General features: G+C 23.8%; 1 protein-coding gene across 7 annotated transcripts in view; it reads right to left on the bottom strand.

Annotated features, from left to right (window-relative positions):
• The window catches only part of LOC129607982 (protein groucho), a 124983-nt gene that overhangs the window by 22428 nt on the left and 78914 nt on the right, over positions 1–23641 (bottom strand). For all 7 annotated transcript variants that reach the window (XM_055519264.1, XM_055519265.1, XM_055519270.1 and 4 more), the window contains 2 exons: positions 4400–4494; positions 3701–3764 (listed from right to left, as the gene is read on the bottom strand). In XM_055519264.1, coding sequence (XP_055375239.1) covers positions 3701–3764; positions 4400–4494 — 159 coding nt within the window. The remainder of the gene's footprint in view (positions 1–3700; positions 3765–4399; positions 4495–23641) is intronic.

The following is a 23641-nucleotide window of genomic DNA, read 5'->3' as shown; positions in this document are numbered from 1 at the left end:
CAAATATTTAGAAATACTAATTGAAGAACATTTAACATCTATATATAAAGTAATATAGAGGAAATAAATTTGAAATCTATAAGTCACTGGTTCACCAATACAACCCCTAAATAAAAAACTTATTGAATATATGTAAACAATTGGATCATACACCAAAAATGTCCGAACACTTAATATAGGAGAGCTAGAAGAAGGGTTGTAATACATTTTCAGAAAAAATATGGGAGTAAATCAAAAATTTCTCGTAATCTAGAATAAGAGACGATTGCTCCCGTGAGAATCGATTTTTTAATTGAAAACAAATCTATAATAATAAGGTGTATATATATATTTATGTATATACATGCATGCCTGTAAATATTTTCAAAATGAAAACAATTATCGCATTAAATTTAATTTAGTTATGTATATTTTTCACCTACTTGTTTTTTCCAATGAAATTAAATGTGAGAGTATGAAAAATATTTTTCGAATAGTTGATGTTAAAAAAGTGACTGTCATCGAATTACATATAAAATTTTATTTTGTAGTACTAGATTGATGAATTTTGGTTTGAATTTATTGTCGTCATCTAATTGGCACTTTTACAATTTTTAATATAACTATTTTCGTCATAAATCCAAATGAACCAATTCATATTTTAAGTACAGCTAATTTATATTTATTAATTTATGGTTTGTAAAACAGTACATTTCTCTATAACAATTTATAAGTAAGTCTTGAACTTTTATTTACACATAGGATTAGTTTTAAGTAATAAAAGCGATCTATTGAATAATAGAGCAGGTTTGGCAAGAAGAAAAAATAAAAAACAAATTGAAAGAAAAGATACTTATAAATCTGCCGAAGAAAGGCAATCTTCAAGGCTGCGCAAATTGGGGATGCGCGGTACATAAGGTGCCGTTGCTGAGTATCATGAGCAGAATGGAAAAAAAAATAGACAAAGTACTCGGAGAAGAGCCAGCCGAATTACGTTAGAACAGAAGCTGCATAGAACACTCTAACACACTTAGAATTATCATAGACCAATTTAACGACCAATGAATTCGTCGATTTCGAACAATCATTTGTTAAAATGAAACATAAAGCATTACACTATAAGGGCATCCCCAGGAAAATTGTAAATAACATTAAGGCCATATACAAGAATACGAGTTCCAGGGTTTTACATGACCGCCACCTGTGCACACCTATTCTAGAAAAAGAATTTGACTATTGCCTGCTTTAAGGTTGTCACTACTCATTGTGTTCATTCCCAAGAATTTCGTTTTGTTGGTGAAAAAGAAAAAAATTTGAAATCATTCAGTTGTTATTCTTATAATTCTCAGAGAAAAATATTTTTAAAAAATTAAAAATTTTAAATTTTATTTTTAATTAATTTAATTTAAGAGCATAAGTTTTGATTTTTGTTTAGAACTGAGTAGAATTAAATATTGAAACTTGATTCTATCTCTTTTACACTTTTGGAGAGCTATAACTTGAAAAGTAAGGCAACTATGAGGAAATATTTACTAAGAAATAATGCCTTCTATATAAGATCTCTGTCCTGTACCGTAGTTACACTATCCGCCTACAGGTTTTGTAAACATCAGACGACTGTTAATTAGACTGTGAAACTATTAGGGAAAATTTTTTTTTCCAAAATATTTTGGCAGTGTGCCAATAAGAAGTACGTTTAAAGGGATAGCTACTATTTATATTCAATGTAATTTTTATACATTATGTATAACAATTATTATTTGTGCATAATGACAATGTTACTATATGTAGATAATTAATTAAATATTTTTTTTTGCCCATTCATTTATTGCTTTTTATAAACATTGGTGTAAGTAAATGTGTTTATGCAAAAATGTTGAATGTTTTTTAATTGGTAATTTTTGTTTCATATTTTTAATACAATTAAAATATTTTTGTTTTTTAATATTATTTTCAACATTTCAACATTAAAATTATAATTAATTGTATTATCTTGTAACCAATTAAAAAACGTTTAGTCATTTTATACTTATACCTTTATTTCATATGAACTTTTTGGTAAAATTTTCTTTTTTGATAAAATTTACAAAAAAAAAAAAATTTTTTTTAAAATAATATCACCAATTAATGTACATATACGTTATTATATACAGTTACTCCAAAAATTATTTGTGCATAGGGAAATTCTGATATACACACATATGTGCCGCCAATCAATTTTTTCAAAAAATATAAAAAATTCATCATATTCCAAACATATTATTAAATTAATATAGAAAAGAAAGAATTAGGTTAAGTTAGGTTAGATTAAATTTACGCGATTCCCAGAAGGAGTGTCCGGAATAAGGACCGTATTATTCTGTTGTATAAAATTATACAACTTCTTAAGCAACTGCAGCATAACTACACAAATTTAAACAAAAAATTTTTAAGATATTATTTTATACTTGCAATTTGAATATTATAAATGATTAACTATATTTGTTCCATGATTTTAATTTGGTAATATATTTCGAATTAAATTCTTTTTTGCAAAATTACAGTTGATTATTGAACGCAATATACATAAAAATTTGTATATGTACAAATAATTTTTAGGATGACTGTGTATGCATATTATATAAAATACCTTTGAAACTATATACATATACATATAAATAATGTACCTCATATGTAGCATGTAAATAAATTAAGTGGGAAAGAAATTATAATAATAATATTTATAAAATATATATAATAAAAAATTATGCTTGTTTTCATGTACATATGTATGTGTGTATGGAAAATATTATAAAAACAATATGAAACAAAAAGAGAGGAAATCCTTTGTTATTGTAAAAAAGAACAAAAAACAATACTTATATTCGTGTTATTTCATTAATTTTCAGCTCTTAATTTCATTAAATAACTGAAAAACCTCAAAATTAAACCACTTAATAATGAATTTACAATTTATTTTTTATTTTATTTTATTTTTTTTATTGTATTGTTTTCATTTGTTTTTCAATAATATTTTTAATATTATATATTTGTTACATTTTATAATATATATATATATATAATATAGGCATATATATATATATATATATATATTGACACTGTAATGGGCGAGTATATAACATGTAAACAAGTTCATTCAACAATTTATGTAATTCGTGTAGTATGAAAATAATATTTCACATAGAAAATTTAAATGAGAATTTCGGAAAACTCATGAATATTATTTATTAAGTATTGGATGCTCATTGGTTATTTGCAGCTATTTATTACGGCTACATGTTCTACTGCACTTCTACTACCTCAAAAGTGAAATGTGTGAGTTTTCCAAAAAAAATTTTAATAATTTTCTAAATAAGAAAAAGTGTTGTTGCTTCAATAAATAATGGAAGATTAGATTTAAACAGTAACTTAATATGTGCTATTATGGCATGTGCTCGATTGACCCTGCTCGGGCGCCATTTAAACTTTTATTCTATTTATAAAGTGGAGGATAATATTGAATGAAAGATAAAACTAACCAACTAGAAATTTGTTACATATTTTTGTATCATGTCCTAAGAAAAAATTTATAAAAAATTTTCATACTTTTAGGAATAAATTTAAAGATCTTCGAAAATTCCACAACTTTTTGGCTAAAAATTACAGTAAATAATAGCTATTTGTAATAATTATAATAAATATTTTTAAAAGTAACTTTTTTAAGATCATAATAAAAACTTACCATAACGTAATGCCTTTGCATTTCTGTTTTTTCATTAGCTAATTTTTCACACTCTAATTTTAATCTGTAAAAATAAAAAAAAAGGAGAAAAAACAAATTACAATACATTTTTCAGTCAACATTTACTCTTAATTAAGTATGCTATAGGGAATAAAAAGAATACTGGAAAATGAAACATTGCAATTTACTTTATGGAAAAAATTTAGCTTTTTTTTAAAAAATTTCACAAAATTTATTGCTTATTAAGAATTGTAGCAAAAAACTTTAAAGTAATTCGGAAGAGCTAAATCTAAGATTTTTTTACTAAGATTAAGCTCGGGGCGACGATAAGAATATTTTTTGAAGACAAAACCTCCCATACAAACAGTTTTTTTCCAAGAAAATATAAAAAAACTTGTTGAAAGTGGATCTGATCTGGGAAATTATTAAGAGTAATAAAAAATAGAAAATAAACCTATCCTGTTTTCTTCTTTAAAATTTTTCAGGAATTCGATAAAGTCATGTAGTACTACAATTATATTAAAAACTTGAAATTCGTTTAAACTTGTTAAAAAAAAAATATTTTTCTGAATTACTTCTTTGCTAATTACAAATTCAACTTGGGTATTAGTTGTTATAAAAAAAAAAAAATTGCATACTTTTAGGTGAAAATTAGGTGAAAATATTATAAAATTCTTAATGTTAGTTAAAAATACTTACGTATGATACTGTGCCTGTAAAAAATTAAATTCCTCCTTAATTCTTTCTAATGTATCCACTATAGTAAATTTCAGAGGGCCCTGTGGTGGTGGACCCTAAAAAGACAAAAAAAAAAAAAACAAAAAAAAATTAATAAATCAATTAATAAATCATTTTTTTTTTCAATTAATTAACAAAAATTTCAATTTTATTATCACATTAATTTGATCTTTTTATTTATTTATATGTATAACAAAATATTTTGAATAATTTGAATTATTTCTCATACGTATAACATTAAAGTAAAATATTCGTAGGAAAATATTTTTAAAATCAAATACAAACATACACACAATCATACCTATAAATTATAATAAAAAAATTATTAATTCAACAAGAAGAAGAAAGGGAACTAAAAAAAAAGGAAAAATATTTCAAATAAATGATTTACCATAAAAACCGTAATTTTTTATTATATCAATTGTATAATATGCATTTTATGTACCTATAAAGAAAAAAATTTTATGTATACCCTACATACATATATACACTTGTGTAAGCAATAATATATTCATATATAATGTATGAATGTATGTGAAAACAAAAAATATTTGTATCAAATTTCCAATAATCTTACCCACCAGAAAAACCATTAACTCATTTTTTTTTCCTACTTTCTCAATACAGATATATATTAAAAACATCTTGTATAACACATTTCTGCACCCCATATAATACATTATATTATTATACAAAATATAATAATAATAAGAAGAAAAAAATGTGCCCCAAAAGACACAAAAAAAAAACTTTATAACCTTTTTCACCTCAGGATAAATCGACACAAATCAACATCGTATATATACCATACACACATTAACACACCTATTTAACACAAATTTTCATAAAATATATATTTCTTTTTTTTTGTTCTACATGTATATAAAATATGTACTTGCACATTATATACATCATCATATTTGATACACAAAAAAAAATTGTATATCCTTACATGTGCACATACATAAATTCATAAAACAATAATATTCCGCTAATATACAGTTACATTACATTCTAAATAATAGCATTCTTAAACAGTTATGAAAGTTATTTTATATTTTTTTTCTTTTTTATTATTTCTTTTATTCATAATTTTATTATTATTTTCTGTTGTTGTTGTTTTTTATTGTTATTATTTTTTCCTCATTCCCTTATCAAGGACGAAGACGACGTCGACGACAAACAATATCGGAATAACAACCAAAACAAATAAAAAAAAGACAAAAAAAAAATTTAAAATAAATGGTTATATATTCACCTCTCTTGATATGGGGACAATTGGTAATGGTTTTTGTCTCATTTTTTTTTTGTCATTTTTTACTGGCATCGAACAAAACAAGAAAAAAAATTCTTTGCTACCATTTTTTGTTTAGCAGTAGCATGAATCTCATCTTGATATAAATGTCAATTCTCTTTCCCCTCACCTTCTTTCTCTCTCTCTCACTCACTTTTGCTCTCTTGTAATACAATTTCTCTTTGAACTGTTCGTTGTTTTGTGTTTTACATGTCTCATATTTTAACACAATAACAAATTCTATTTTCTTCTTTAAACACAAAAAAAAAATTTAACCTCAAGGGAAAAAGAGGTAGGGTTGAAGAGAGAAAATTGAAGAGAAAGAAAAACAAATGAACAAAACTCAAAAATGAAACATGAAAAACAGGAAAAAAAAGAAAGTAAATAAAAACTTTGAATGTAGAGAATAGAGAAAGAAGAAATGAAAAATGTGAAGAAAAAACAAAAAAAAAGAAAAACCCGAAAATTGTGTATACAAACAGAGGAAAAACTTGTCATGTCTTCATCACAAAAAAAAAAAAAAAACAATATTAAAAAACAATAATAAAATAAAATGGAGAAAAAAAAACAAATGAATTTTGGTTTGATAGTATAATGCAAATGAAAAAAAAAACATAAACAGAAAAAAATAATATAAAAAAGTTTTGTGGCGTTAAAATTATAAAAATATCCTTGTTAGGGAAATATGAAAACCGAAATAATAATAAAAGTAGACAAAATGGGAAAAAAAAAATTTATACCCATGGCAGCTCACTTATTTCCATGACTTATTTTATTCTTTTACCAGATTTTACATTACTCTCGCTCTCTCTTTCCTCCACCCTGTCCAGTACCCCAACATATATATATATAATATTTAAAATTTAAATTGTATATTCAACGCTTTCCATAATATTTTACTTGGTACATTCCCGTTTATTAAAAGAAAAATGGTTTGAAGAAACAAATAATTAATTCAAGATTTTTTTTTTGTAGTATTGCCGCTTCTGAGTGGAAAATATTTGCTATTTTATTTTAATTTTCTCTTTATAATAAAAATAAATTCAAATTAAGATTAAATATATTATTTTTATAATTAGTTTTTGACTGTCTATTTGTCATTTTAAAAATTAATATAAATACCATATTTATTTTGTGTTTATGGCAAGGATGAAGAGTAAAATGTCAAAAATTATTTTATTTGCAGAAGTTCGAAAGCTCTTATAACATATATTACTAATACTCTAGAATAAGTATAACAGTGTGAAGCAATTTACTTGATTTTTTAGAAGAAAAGTTTATGGACCATATAGGACCAAAAATTTGAATCTTCTTTAATTTCGAATATTTATAAGATGTAAAGGTTCTGTGAATATAGACAAAAAATTTAATGTGTAAATATTCCAAGAAAATCCTGAATTCCTGAAAATTTTTAAACAATTCATAGCAGTTTTTAAATTATTAAATTTAAAATAAAAATTAATACTAATGATTTTAAATACAATTTTTTTATAATAATAAAAAAATTTTTCATTTCTTCTAATAAAAAATGTTAAAAAAAGAATGTAAAATAAAAATGAAAAAATTGCATACTTTCAGGGGTTATTGCTAATACATCGAAATTAAATAGTAATTTATTCTACTAAAATACTTTATTGTGAAAAACTATTATCCTGCCAAAAAGAAAAATCGAAAGAAAAAGCAAGAAAAAACCAACCAAGAGAAAAAAAAAATTCTTTTTTTTACTCATTCCATTTTTGTCTCCTTGGTTTTTTATTCCATAATTCGTTTTTTTTTTTTTATAAGCTGTATAAATATGGGCAATGGAAAATGACTTATTTTTCTTAAATTTATTTTATAAAAACAATAAAAAAAAACAACATCAGAATCAGAAAAAAATTAAAATTTTTTTTTTGACTCATATTTTCCCACCGCAACCACAAAAGTTAAAATGTTTTCATGTTCCGCCTTATACAACGATATAACGATATTATTATAGATTTATACACATATACTCATACATACATACTTATAGTTTTTTAATATTATTATTCAAATTTATATGGTTATTATATGATTCTCGTATATACATATATATGAGAATAAATTTAGCTTTCTACTCTTATATACCAGAAAGTATGAATAACATAAAAATTATAACTGATATATATACGTGTACTATAACAAAAGCTAGTACTAGAATTAACTATTATAATATAAGCACATATTATGTGATATATATATGGTATATGTATATATATACATATATATCATGTACTCCATAAAATGTTCATTGTAGAATTAGTGGCGCTTTTCTCAATTCTGTTTTTAATATTTTTTCTTCATTTTTTTAACGATTTTATATTCCTTTCTTGCTTTCTTCTTATCCATGTATTCATTTATATTTATTCTCTGAAAATTTCTCGTTTGAGAATTTATCAAATTGACGATTTCAAAACGAGTATTTTCTATATTTACTATTATAATAAAAATGATAAAAATATTTTCTCTTTAAAAGAGATTAAAAAATTTTTCTCTTTTATTCATTTTCTGTTATTCATGGTGGAAAACGTATGCGTGCATTTTAAACAATGAGAACGAAAATTGTTTTTTTTTTTAAATAAATTGAGAATTGAGTAAAAATTATTCTCATATAATATTGAAAGAATCGAAAAAAATAAAATAATAAGCAAACAAGCAGAAGAAAAATAAATGGATGGTTTTATTAAAAAAGTTTATGGTGTTTATGTGTGTATGTAATGGTGATGTCAAATTCGAAGATATACACGGTGCAGTAAAGTGGAGTGATATGGTGAAGTAAGGTGGAGAGACAAAAGGATATATATGTGGAGAATGAGATTATTAATAATAATAATAATAACAATAATGGAGTTGGTGAGAAAGATATAGCTTATTTCCTGAAAATATTTTCGTTATGTTTTGTTTTTCTCATTTTTCTTTTTGTTATAATCTTTTGCTCCTTCTTATTTTTTGTTTTTCTTTTTTATTTTATTGGTTTATTGTTTCGTTTCACATGGGGTTTGTACTTTGTAGAATTATTTTTTAATTTTTTTTTTTCAAATTTTTTTTTTTTTGTTCAAACCAATAGAAGGGAAACAATGGGCGATGGGCGATGAATAGAATAAGTATAAAAGAATAAAAGCAAAAAATGTATATATAAAAAAGCAATAATAAAAATAATAATAAAAGGAGCAAAAAAAAATGTTCGAGAAGTTGACGGTTAAGTATATGTTTGCACTTAAGGCAATTCATTCATAAAATTTCAAGTTTTATAGAATTTTTTTTTTTTCATTTTTAATGATCAGAGACCGAGATAAAAAAGAAGAGGAAATTATAGGGTTGTATTTTTTTTTTTTAGTGTCTGTAGTTTAAATTTGGCATTATATTGTTAAATGTTATATGCATAACGATTTTATTTTCTGTCTCTTTTTTTTTTTTAATTTTTGGTTTCTTTTTTGTTGTTGCTTTTAAAGTAGTTATAAACGTTTAAAAAGGAAATATACAGCAGGAAATAATCATAATTTATATTGCTTTTTCTATATTTATATAAGTTATTATTATTAATACGATATTAAATGAGTATATATTTATGAGTATAACAGTTTGTCTGAATATAATATTAATAAATGTGTGTATGTATATATATACTTATAATTTTAATATTATAATGTTTTTATAGTTCTCTTGTTTTTCTTGCGATTTTAATTTTGTTTTCTCATTTTAAACTCATATATGAGTACAAATCCATAAAACGTATATCAAATAAAAAAAACCTTTTTTTCTTTATTTGAGCGGGAGTAAAGAGGGGGGGGGGAATGAAAAGATATAAGCAAATACTTATTAGTTTATGTATAAAAAAATATTTGTTATATACACACAGAAATCACCCTTAATATATTATATAATATACGCGTATATAAGTATAACAGAAATTGTTTAATTAAAAGAATTGATGAAGGTATGAATTTGATAAGTATATATTTTGTAGTATATGAGAGAAAAATATTTGTTTTTTTTTTGGTAAATTTTGTATACGAAAATTTTCGAGGAATTGCGGCAATTTAGTAATAACAACAAAAATTGAATAATTAACTTATATTTTTAGAGGTATATGTAATTAATATAAACGGTTTTCAAATGATTAGAAAAAAAGAGATGCGAGGGAAGAGAAGAGGGATTATTTTTTTAGAATTGAAATTATGAAGAGAAGGAACAAAATATACGAGAAGAAGAAATTTTATTTATTTATAATTTAACAATTTATGAGAGTATATAAAAAAGGATTAATATACCACATTAAAACATATTGAGAAATTTTTTTATGTATAAGAATATGAGATTGAAATTGTTATGGTTTTCTCTTTATGGCGATTTTGAAATATTTCTTTTTTTTTCGTTTCATTTTTGTTTTAATTATTATTCAAAAAATAATTACTTTGAACTATTAAACTTTTTAATATCGTATAAAATCTAATATGAAAAAATGAGTGTGAAAAATTTATTTTTATCGCTAATAATTATAGAGGATGATATTTTAGAGAAAAGAAGTTGTTTATCACTATATCCCCTTACTATGCAAGTATATATAGGGAAATTTAAAAATGTTATACTGAAAGTGGCTTGTAACATAATTAAAATTGAGAGAAAAATAAATTAAGTTTTCTAGTCGTTTACAAATTATTTTTTATTATACAATATTATTTTGTATAAGGTTAAGGTTTTTCTGGGGATTCTATGACAATTTTTGGAATTTGTAGTTTCCGGAGAGAGTATAGAGGTTTGTATAGAGATTTATAAAATTTGAGAATACTATATTAGTTTAATATACAAAAAATCAATTATATAAGCGATTCTATTGTAGTACTGTAGCGTAAATAGTTTCTTAAATATTGTCAAATTTAATTTTGGTGTGGAGTTTATCTGAATCCGTTTAAATTCTCTATATTATACTGGGGTTTATTATATAAATTATTAGTAAAATTTTGGGTAAGCTTCGGGTAAAAGAACGGCAGGCGCGCTTATACAAAGTAACACTGAAATAATTGAAAAAAAGTAGCTATGAAACAAGATTTTAATTGTATCCGAGAGTGGGCTTAAAGTTTTGAATATTTTATTTTTAATAATTCGTTTAAAAAAACTCAAGAAATAATAGTAATATTTTAATTTCAGAATCGAAGAATAATTTTCAGATTTTAAAAATTACCAATTTATTCATATTGTTGAATTGCAGAAACTTAAACTTTGCATATTGTGGCCTTAGTTCAGCTTTCTCTTGTGAATTATTTCTTTATTTCGAATAAAATAGTATATTCGGGGTTTTAGTATAAGTAGTTCTTGTTTTTTAAAAAAACACTAATATAATTTTTTGTGGTAATTTTTCAAATAAGATTTAAAATCAACTAAAAATTGAGTTACTTAAAATAATTTTGAAGTTCTGTAATAGTAGTAATAGATTTAAGCTATATATGTCAAGCACATCTTGGTAAAATTTTACGCATTGTACAATCATTGTATTACATTGCACATACAATAGAATATTCATCGAAATTCAGTTTTTAAATGAAATAGAATTTGGGCTTGACAGTAGTAACAACATTTCTGGATTATTGTACACGTTATATTGATAATCATTATAACTAATTCCATAAAGTGATGATGCAGCACCAGCAATTTAAATTCACATGTATAATATAATTAAAAAAATTTTTAGCATTTCCTGAATATCTTAGAAATTTTGAGTTATGCAGTATTGTGTGTGTTACGATATAATTCAAAATTTTCATGAAATTATGAATGAAAATTGGAAAATAGTTCAATAAAAGCCCAATTAAATGGAAAATAAATTTATTTTATAAAATTATTGATTGAAAATCATTTAAAATAAATTAAATAAAGTTTTCACATTAATTTCGATTAAGAAAAAAAAAATTTATTTGAGATGCCATTAAAATTTTCTCATTTTCATTAAAAAATCTTTTTCGTATATTTAAATGAAAATTTATTTTAGCGAATAAACTTAGATAATTTAATAATTTCATTAAAAACAAAGATAATAAAAAAAAAAATTATAGAAGTTTTTTTTCTCTTCGTTTTTAAAGCATGACTCAAGAAAAAAGTCTTCTTTTTTTTTCTGTACTCCTTGTAAAACATAAAAAAATTTTTATTTTTTTAAGTATAATAACTCGTATAATGCTCTAAATATGCATATATCCTTATTCTTAATTCAAAGCACATAATTTTATTCCATTTTATACGATTTTTTTTGTGTTTTTGCTTCTTCTTCTGCCATTATACGATTACGATTATAATTCTCATATGGAAATCATGTTTTTTTTTTAAGGATAGAGTTATAGAGTGTTTCATTACCGTATATCGTGATTTATCACATTTCGAAGTACTATGTGATGAATTGAGAAATTTTGTGATGTCCTTTACAAAATTTTTTAATTCACAAATAGTATTTCGAACTGGGTTTAATCAAATATTTTTTAATTCAAAAAGTCAACATTCATTTTATTCGTTTTCCGTTCGTATATTGATTCGGCTGCAAATTGACTGAAAATTGTTGGCGTTACGACTTGCAGTCACTGTGCCTTAAGCTTCTACTCTCCCCTCTCCAAAATACTATTTTGTAAAACTAAGTGTACAGAAAGATAGGAACTGACTTACATAGGCGATTGTCACTCTCAACTTTTTTGTTACTCTTTTAGTTCCCGCAGCTAGCCGAATTATAAGCTAGATTTAGTGCAGTTGAATTATTCATTTGATTTGAGGCAACCAAATTATTGATTCGATTTGGGAGAGCCGAGATACAAATTCGCTCGGCATTCGTATTATTAATTCGATTTGAGGTAGCTGAATTGCAAATTCTTTTTGGGGCAGCCGAGTTACAAATTTATTTTGGAACATCCGAATCATTAATTCGATTTGAGGCAACCGAATTGCAATTTTGTTTTGGAGCACCTGAATTGCAAATTTGTTTTGGGGTACCCGGATTGCAAATTTAATTTGGGGTATCCGAATTGCAAATTTGTTTTGGGGCAATCGAATTACAAATTCCTTTTTTTGAATTTTTGTTAAAGAACTGATAGAATACCCGGTACAAAATCTATGCGTACATATTTTGTATAATGAAAACATTATGCATTAAGTATAAACTGAATTCTTAAAATACTTTTGTTTTTTTTTCTTGTTCTCTTTATTATTTTCTTCTGATCTTTATATTTTTTTTCTCTCTATATTTATTTTATACATTATATTTTAAAACATTCTCTATTCGCTACTATTATGCCACTCTAGAAATTTAATAAGAAAAAAAAAACTCAACGATTTCATATACACACAGCGCATACACATATACACACACACATGCATTTGAACATAATAATTGTTTTTTTTTTTTACATATGTGTTGATGATGGTTTTTTTTCTCCTCTTCTTGTTTTTTTTTTTTTTTATATATAAGTAGATAGCAAAATAAATATTATGTAGAGAGTCGCGCTAATGCTTTATACTTCTTGATTGAAATATGCACTATAAAAAATGACTATACACATATTGTAAGTTTGTATGTGAACATGAATGTGTGCCTATACATGTGTGTATAAGTAGATGATGACAAAATTCAATAAAGGAAAACAAAAAAAAAAAATAAAAACTGTAAAGAAAGTTTATTTTCTTTTTCTTTGTTTTTTTTCTTAACAGGATTCTCATCAGCCCCAACAAGCAACTTAACAAACCATTCCATCGTAAATGTGCAGTGAGCAAAAAAAAAAAATAAAAAGGATAAAAAACACCTACAGTTTTATTTTAAAAATTTTTTAGTTTTTTTCTATATAATTTTTATAGTCATAGAGAAAACAACAACATCAATAACACCACTATACAATCATCACTATTATATCATCAATTTCAATCATTATCAATGAGCATTACAGTCATCGTCATCATCACCCTTACCTAAACTTTTTCTTTTTTGATTTATTTATTTTTTTTTTTCTTCTTATTTTTCTTAAAGTGCCCTTCATATACGACGCTCATATTATAAAGAAGGTAGAAAAGAAAAACAAAATTTGTAAGCAAAAAGAAAACCTATTAGTCAAAGAATTAAAGGATACAAGGGAAAAAACAACCAAAACAAAAAACGAACAAAAAAATAAAGAAACTAAGAAAAATTTCTAAGAGTTCACTATAAAACAAAAAGAAGAAAATAAAATAAAAAAAAACTTGGGTGCTCTTAACATATAAAAATAAATAAGAAAAAACATAAAAAATAAAAAAATAATAAAATAAAAATTTGTAGAAAATGGTTAGGAGGAGGAAGGAGAGGGAGACAAACAAACAAACAAATAAAAAAATAAAGAGAGAAAGAAAAATTCCTTAAAGAATGACTGATGGTTGTGTGCTAACAAAAATCAACGATTTCTGATGAGAATAACAATGATTTTTAAAAATATTTTATTTTTTCCAAACTGAATTTTCCTACTATTTTTTATTATACATAATATTTGTGTGTGCATGTGTGTGCTTTTAAACAGTATAACCTTGGTATTAATTTTTAAGTTATTTAAGCGAATTTTTTTTTTTTAATTGTATGAATGGCAAAGTTTTTTTTTCTAGCCAATTCAATTAATAGTTGATAAGATGTGAAATGATGGCTCATTTTCGGTACCACAAAATCTGTATAACTACATAGATTGATTGCTAACCGGATAATATGTTATAATTTAGAAAGATTATTATTACAGGCGGATATAGGCGGAGAAATGCAATCTCTTTTTGCATAAAACTTTATTTCATTTCATAAAACAATTCATTTCGTCTTATTTCAGTGATAATATACATACAGTCTACAGAATTCCCTATTAAATTCCCTTCTTTAACATATAGGAGTTCTAAAAATGATCGACGATTGCGAATGATTAAAAGCAAATCGAATGAACTCGGCGAATTCAACAATATTTCAAATCACATGATCGACGAATAAATTTCATTCGCCGAAAATTTAAAATGTTGCCAATTCAAGTCATTAAAAATTAAATTATCATACCATAAAGAGTTTCTTTTAATGCTTACATAAATATGTGATTTTGTATTCAGTATTAACAAGTTGGTTATATAAAATTTTTATTCGACAACTTATTCGTTTAAAATTTAAGTGAATTCGCCGAGTGTAGTATCAAAAATTTGTATTCGCTGAAAATTTCATTCGTTTCGCTGATTATGGTAAAAACTTTTGGTAAAACGCAAAACATATAACTCCATTTAACAAATATTCTCCTTAAATTTACAGTAACTGTAACTGTTTGATCCGCAAATATGAAAAACCTAATCGGTTATAAATACGATAAGATTTTTATTAATAATTTTAGGTTATTTTCACAACAGAAATACCCTTAGAAATTCCTGTATAATTTCTCAAAATGAACGATAAACTGTTTCTTCCTCTCAGTTTGAATTCCTCTCCTGACAAAATTATAATTATTTTGTTGTGACTAGGTTATACTGTTAAATTATATTCACATATGTATATACAATTACATTGTATATAGAACAATAATAACAATTATTATTATAACATTATATCTTAAAAATATAGTTTACATTCATAATAATGTACTTACATAATACATGAATTGTATAATGTTATGCAAGAAAAAAATTATAAGTACATGTGTTGATAAAAAAAAGTAAAAATAATGTTTCCATATAAATAAACATACAAGGATTATTATGAAAATATACAAAATACATATGTATATGTATGTATCTATGTATACAAGTATTAAGAGAAACATTGTATTCATCAAAAAGAACTTAAGTTACATGCTATTCACACTATACATTGTGTACTTCTTTAACATTGTATGTACTTGTATAATAAGTGTGTGCATATGTACAAAGAAGCAGAAATGATTAAATGTAAAATGATTCGTTTTTTACATTTTTTTTTTCTTTTTCATCTTTTTAGAAAAAGGATAAAGGAAAGAAAACAGTTCTATTTTACATTATAACATATAATTTTACAATTTCTTTATAAAATCTATACTAATATTTTATTTTTTATAACTAAACTTGAGTTATTCTTAAGAATAATGTATGCACAAATTAATGTGCATTTATATATGTTTGTGTATGTATGCACAAATTGCACTTTATTTTATACTTGTTCAACACACCGAAAATAAAAATTATAAAAAAAAAATTTAAAAGCATAAAAAATCGAAATATGGAGGTAAATAAAAAATGGGAAAAATGAGAAAAAAAAAATGATACTCAGACCGCATTTTGTGTTGTTCTCATTTTTTCAAATTAAACAAGAGTAGCTACAATATATGAAGAATAACAAGTTAACGCCACTTAATATATATACTAAATATTTTATTAATATATGATACGAGTATAACAGTATCTATAAATTTAATATATTAAATATTTGTATTTGTATAACAGTGCCAATCGATAAAATTTCATTTTAAATATATTTGGAATTGAATTAAATTTTGAATACAAATTTGAATCGTGTTCTCCCTGTTGTTATAGATGTTCTGTTCTGAATAATTTCTGTCTTATCTAATAACGTTAATTATACTTAAAGTTTATTTATATAACAATTAATTAATTAAATCTATATATATATATCTCAGGGGTCTAAAATATTAAATAGTTAATATTAACATTCTCAATATTGTATTAAAATTCAGTAAAATTTTTTACATTAAAACTTATTTTAATATTGCTATTTTTATATAACAATTTATATATGTTAACTGTTATACGAACTAATTATTATAATTTGAGTGAATTAAAAGTGTGTGTTTTCAAAAATTTATGTGAAAGAATTAAATTTACGTAGTCACTCAACCGACTCCCATGATAACTTCCAAAGTAACAATAATTACAAAGTAAATTTAAATTAAAATGTTTAAGGCTAGAATTATGTAAGTAATAAAAAAATTTTTTATAAATTTTCAATGAAAACAAAATATTTTACAATGTGCTATAAATTATCCAATCCTCTTTCGTTTATTTTATATATGGTTTTAATTAAAGCACAAATGTGCCGCGCTCCTGTGTGATCATTAAAAATTTTCAAGTTAAACATGAATTTATCTTACACTCAGCCATCAAGTTATTCATCTCACGATAGTATTAGTTAAGTGTCGTGTAATGTGAACTTTTGACATAACAAATTTTTCTCTTTATTCTTTTATGTGAGAGAAATGAGAAAATATTTGCCAAAAACTACCACAAAGAGGTGGGATTTTTTAACAAGGAGGGAAAAGACAGTGTTTTTGACTAAAATAATTCTCTGTCTTAACCTTGAATTGAAACTTTTAAAGAAAAAAAAAATTTACAGCAAATGCCAGCAACAACTATAACAATAAATAATAAAAGTCAATAAATTTATTAAATTGTTAAGTTTCTTTTAAAGAAAACTCAAATTTGGGAAATTTTTTTCAAATTTCCCCCTGAAAAATATTGATATATAAAAAATTGGAATGTTACTGTTGTCAAGCTGACATTACTGTTGTCAACTTAAATTTTGTCGAATGCAATGTCATTAAATTTTTTTCATTTTGTAACAAAATTTCCCGTCTCTCATTATGATTGAAATTTTATATCGTTTTTTCTTAGGAATTTTTACACATTTTAGTGCTCTTAGTACAAGCTAGCTAATAAATCTCGCACTCTTTGATTTAAATAATAAATTCAAAAATGTATGTGAAATAAAATTTAAACATTTTAAAATATTCTCCATATAAGGACGAAAAAATTTGCATATAACAACTATGTAAAAAAAAAAACCAATTCAAACCAAACACACACATAATAAATTCTAATTTGCCTCCTATAATAAATATAATTTCTTGCGGATATTATCCTGACTATGTTGTTTTCCCTTTCACCAAACCAAAAATATAGCTACAAAAAAATTTTCTTTTTTTTTTCACCAAAAATTAAATTAATAAGTGTTGAACTTAATTTCTCATTTCACTTAAATTAACACGCTTTTATACAATGTTTCTATAAATTCGTATACATATATGTATGTAGTCATTTATGTAACAATGTTGGAAAGAAGTAAACATTATTTTGTCAAACACTGTACACAAATAAACAAACATATACAAAATTACTTGATTATTTTACATAGATATTTTATATAATTTGCAGTATAACAGTTTATATATGACTCTACTCGTATAATGTATATATAATATTTTGTAGGTATATCTACAAAACGGTTTACTTATTCTTATTCTTAAAAGTTTTTCTTCATTTTTCTTTTTCTTATGGTATGTCAAAGTATTAAGTGACTCCTGTTTGCACAATTTTATTATCCTTTAAATATACTTGGGTTGTTTTTTTTTCCTTCAATTCTTTTTTTTTTTTACCTTCTGTTCTTCAGCTATAATGTATGCAATTGTATAAATTGTGTATATGTATATATTTCGAATAATGTGTATATGTGTTGATGTGTTTAAAAATTGTATATGGGTGCACTTAGTAGAAGTAACGAAAAAGTTTCAATATTTTTTTCTTCTTCTAATTTTATAAATTCAGACCGCTTTTCAAGAAAAAGAAAAATTAAAAAAAAAATTGCTTTTTTCATTTCTTATCTCGCCCTCTCCCACCCCGCCCTCCCTCCCTCCCCCTTCACTCTTTTTCAATTTTATTTTTCTTATTTGAGGTTGAGTTTTCTGCAGTTGTTTTTTGGTTTGTTTTCAATTTTTATTTTCGCTCTTTTTTCATTTATGTTTTGTTTCCTCTTATGTTCTCTGCGTAAATACGGTGAATAAAAAGTTTTTGATGACTGTTAAAAAATTCTCATACCATATACAAATTGTATATGTATACAATGTATGTAACATGAATAACATAATGTTGTATAATACATTATAACGCAGTGTAAATACATGAATGTGAAGATTATTGCATAATGTTCTATAATGTAGAATGAGAAAATGGCGAAAAAAAAAGAGTTGTTACAAAAATTGAAATCATAGAGTCGCTGGAATATTTAGTGCGTGAAAAAATTTTTAGAAATGTTTACAGTTTCGATGGTAACACTGTACGATACAGATCATGTAAATATTGTATTATGTATACATGAATTAAACTGTACATAAAAACTTGAACAGCTTTAATAAATTTACAAAAAACATTGGAGTTGTAATCATGAGTTGGATATTTCGGAATTGCCGAAATTAAATTGAATTTGATTTATGACGAACCGAGGATTTCCACATATGTAATCGTATATTTAAATCAGCACAAATTCCATTAAGCTTAAAGTTTTCTGTCGTCTGCCAATAATCATATTGTGTGCAATTCTGAGATTTTGGGTCAAAAACGACTAGGTGGCATACCTGAGAGGACAGGTTGTGAGACGTGTTTTAAGTTGCCATCTTCTCGACCTGTTAATTTCCTTCCCGTTATAAAATCAAATATTGTTTTTAAATTCCATCAATATAATACTATATACTGCGAAAAGTTCCGAAAAAATTTAGAAAAGTCAAATTTTGCTTTACCTTCCATCCAGCCCCTTTTCTCTATAAAATTTTGCAATATATCAATTCAAAAATATCAATAACGTACAGTTAAAACTTATTAAAAATTTATTTGTAATTCGGTATTAGTCAAATAAATTTATTATTAAATTGTCATATTCCGATTCAGTCGACAGAGCTAGGGTAATCCTAAAGTTGATTTAATCAACTACTACAAAAAAAAACATTTCTCATTCTCTACTATAATACTTGTACTATTTATTGTTGTTATTATTATATTGCAGAAAAATAATAAATACACTTTTTTCTATACACATAATTTCATATATACATAAGTACGAATAAACTCTTGCTTCTTGCAATTTAACAAGTGTTGAAAAGAATACTTGTTGGTTATATGCTTTAATGATTATTTAATTTTTTTTTTCTTTTTTCATTTTTTGTTTCCCTTCCCACTTTTACTTTTTTTTCACATTTTTCACTTGTTTTTTTGTTAATGTAATAAAAAAAAAGTAAAGGATAAGAAAATTTATTTTATATACCACCTATATATATATATATATATAGGTGGTATATATATATATATATATATATATATATATATATAGGTAAAAGTATATAAATTATGTGCATATATACACACTTGTAATGTGTCAAGGAGGTATCAGAAGATATGGCTAAGCATTTATATGTAAACATTTTACGTATATATTAAATAAATTTTAAGGATCAAAATAATATGTGTATATTTTCTTATATTCATATATGTATAAATAATTTTGTATATATATATATTCAAATAAGAGCATTTTATATCCTTAATAATGCGAAAATGCATATATACTTTATACACACATACTATATACTAAATATGCATGCATATAATAAAGAAGTATAAATTTTTTAAAAACAAAAAAAAAAAAACAAAGAAGAATAATGAAATGCAAAGAATAGAGGGAGAGAGATAGACACAAGGAGTGAGAGAGAGAGAGAGAGAGAGAGAGAGAGAAAAGTGAAAAATAAAATATGCTTTTTGAGTTTAAGTAAAGGCATGAAGAAGTTATTTTTTTCGTTTTTCTTCGTGTATATTGTTATATTTTCGGATTAAGGATAAAGAAATAAAGAAGGATGTTAGTATATAAAATATATAATATTTATAAGAATCTGTATGCATGTATAAAAGTATAAGATGATTGACTGTGTATTCACAAATCCGTAAGCTTTGTATATCACATAATTTTATTGTCTTTTATTTTAATTTTTTTTATTTCTTATTCTTGTCAAGGATATTTTTTCTCTTTGCTATATATATTAAGTTGTGTATTAACTGAAAAATGAAAGAAGAAAAAAATTATGTACATTGTTTTTATTTTTATTGTTTTGTTCTGTTGTTTTTGTTTTCTTCGTTCTGTTAAACGGTAAATAGAACACATTTTTAAATAAAAAGAAAAATCAAATATTGTTTGTATATAAATAAATGTACATTAATGTGTGTTATGTACATATTGTATACTTGTATATTTTAAAAAAACAAAAAAATAAGAAAAACAATAATGGGTACCTACTTTTATACTACTTTCCTTCCTACCTTCCCCTACCAAAAAAAAAAAAAAATTTAAGAAATGAAAAAAATAATGTGTTGTTAATAGGGCATACTTTTAGGAGGTCCTTTAATTTTTTCTTTCTCACTCTCTTTCATATATTTTCTCTTTTTGTTTTTTTTTGTGTTTTTCATTTCATTTTATAAGTAGAGAGATTTTTATCATGCACTTTGTTTTTACTTGCTTTTTTTTTGTTTTTAATGTTTTTTCTTTATTTTGTTTTGTTCTGTTTTGTGTATAGGTGCTTGATTGTTGTAGGAAGCAATTTACTTTTAAGTATCACTTTTCTTGTCGTTGTTATTGTTCTTGTTGTTGTTGATTATTGTTCTTGGTTTTTCTTTTTTTCCACTTTTATATTGTGCTATTATTGCTATTATAGTTTATATTATTATTCTTTTTTTTTTAAAATACAATCATACATGCTTATATAAATATTTTTAGTGCATTTATAACACTTATTTATATTTGAAATATGGTGCTATATTTTATCTATGGAAATGTAGTTTTGCATATATATTTTAATAATGTTACTTATGTAGAAAATTATTGAATTGATATAAAAGAATTTTTGGTATTTGAATACAAAAATTTCAAATAATTAATATAATTTTTTTTCAATATTTTTTTATATATTAATCAAGAGCATATATAAGTAGGTTTTAAGTGATAAAAATTGCTATAATCTTAAACTTTTTATTTGACAGACAGGAGCTGCTTTTATGAATGATTTAAAATGGATTCCGAATTCACTTTGAAATTTCAATCAAAATTTAATAATTTCCTTTTAATATTAACGCTATACAATTAAATTTATGCTAGTGTTATAAATTTTTAATAGGGTTGGTAATAATGGAATTTTTTTTAACAATTTCATTCATAATATTAAGCAAACACTTATTTTTAATAAAAATTTTGCAAAATTGTAGAAAAATTTATGAAATTATTAACGTAAATTAAAAACAAAATTAAATTTTATTTTTTTTACACACAAATAATCTACACTGTTTCAGAAGTTAAATTTGAATTTTAATAAAAATAAATAAAGTTTAAAATTATTTTTACGAAATTTATGAAAAATTAACATTTAATTTTGAATTTAACCCTCTTGAAAACTTTATATAGGAATTTTTGGAACTCATTTCTTGTGGTGGCGTTTTATTAACTGAATAATTTTATGAATAAGAGAAAATTATATAAAATTTTAGTATCCCTTATGTTTCAACTATGCTTCTTAACCGGAATGAAATTCTCTCAAATTTTGATTTGAGTTATTTTAACATTATTTTTCAATTGATTTTAATTCAATAGACCGTATATAAAGATAAAGATTGTATTGAAATTGCGCAGAGGTATTTCCTTTGCATTGATCTTTGTGGTATGGATTGGTCGGATCAATTTAGATTGTCACCTTATAAAAGCAGCCTTCAGGTTTTAGATATGCGAACTAGGCAGTCGTCTGTTACCCAATTTTTGCTCCAATAAAGGAAATTAGGGTTTTTTTTTGTATGTTTAAAATATAAAAATTTATTAATTAATAAAATTATCAGGGTACTTTTCTAAAGTAATCCTTACTTTATGTAATATTCTCATTTAACTGTACTTGTAATATTTAATTTTAATGTTCAATTGTACTTGTCTTATTACACAAATACTCACATACAAATTAAATTATACACATCTTTAATAAAATTTTCCAATTAAATACAATGAGTCCAATTTAAAAATCATTTAGGGACTACAAAATTAATAAAAGAGAAAAAACTAAAGCTGTTCCAATTCTACCAGCCCGTTAATATTGGTTTTTATTGTTATACATTTTTTTTTGTATTATTCTTTACGTAGTGTTTTTCAACTATCTTCTCTTACATATTACTCATTTGCATGTTGTATCAACTAATTTTCAAATTGAAATAAAGGGAAAACCAAAAAAAAAAAAAAAAACACAAAAAAAATACTTAAACTGGAAAAACAAATCTTAATATCCTTTTAAATTATCTATATCCCTTACACATCAAGAAAATAAAAAAATTACCATCCATTTAAAATAAAAAATAAAGAAAAAAAAATTTTTTTTTATATCCTTTTTAATTTACTTTATTCCCGATTTAATTAATTTAAATTATAAACAAATGAAAAAAGAGTAAAAAGAAAAAAAAACAAGTACAACATTTTTTCTTCCTTTCTTTCGTAATTTCAATCCTCTGTATTACAACCATATATGTAAATATCATGTCCATATATAAGTATGTAGATTTGAATATAACCATTCATTTAATATATTAAAATTTCTACACACGCACACATTTTGTGTGTGTGTTTTTTTTTCCTGTGTAATATAGAACGGACCTGAATTATTTTACTATTAAATTATACTTGTACAGTAACCGAACCAGTCAGAAAAACATTTATTTAATTTTTCTTTTCCCATTTAAAATATTTTCTTTTCGTTTTCTTTCCCTCACTCTACTGTGTTGATTTTATAACATTGCCACTTCTCATGAAATGATTCGCTCTTCTTAAATTTTAATTCTTTATTCCTTTCACATCCCTTTTTCTCTCTAAAATACGATATATAAAAATCTCTCTCACCATTGTCTCACCACAAGAAAATTAATAAAACAGGAAAAAGAGAAAATCTATTTAGAAATTAAGCAGACATAATTATACACTAAATAAGCAATTTACATATTTTTATATACAAGATATGAACACACAATCGCATATATACGATTATTTCTTTAGATATATTGAGAACTAACTATATGTACATTCGCAAACTTAGCCATAATACATA

This window comes from Condylostylus longicornis, unplaced genomic scaffold (genome assembly GCF_029603195.1).
Source record: "Condylostylus longicornis isolate FDR11 unplaced genomic scaffold, ASM2960319v2 ptg000030l, whole genome shotgun sequence".
NCBI lineage: Eukaryota > Metazoa > Arthropoda > Insecta > Diptera > Dolichopodidae > Condylostylus > Condylostylus longicornis.
Note: the sequence above shows the minus strand (reverse complement) of the source record. Positions and strands in the feature narration are given on the sequence as shown.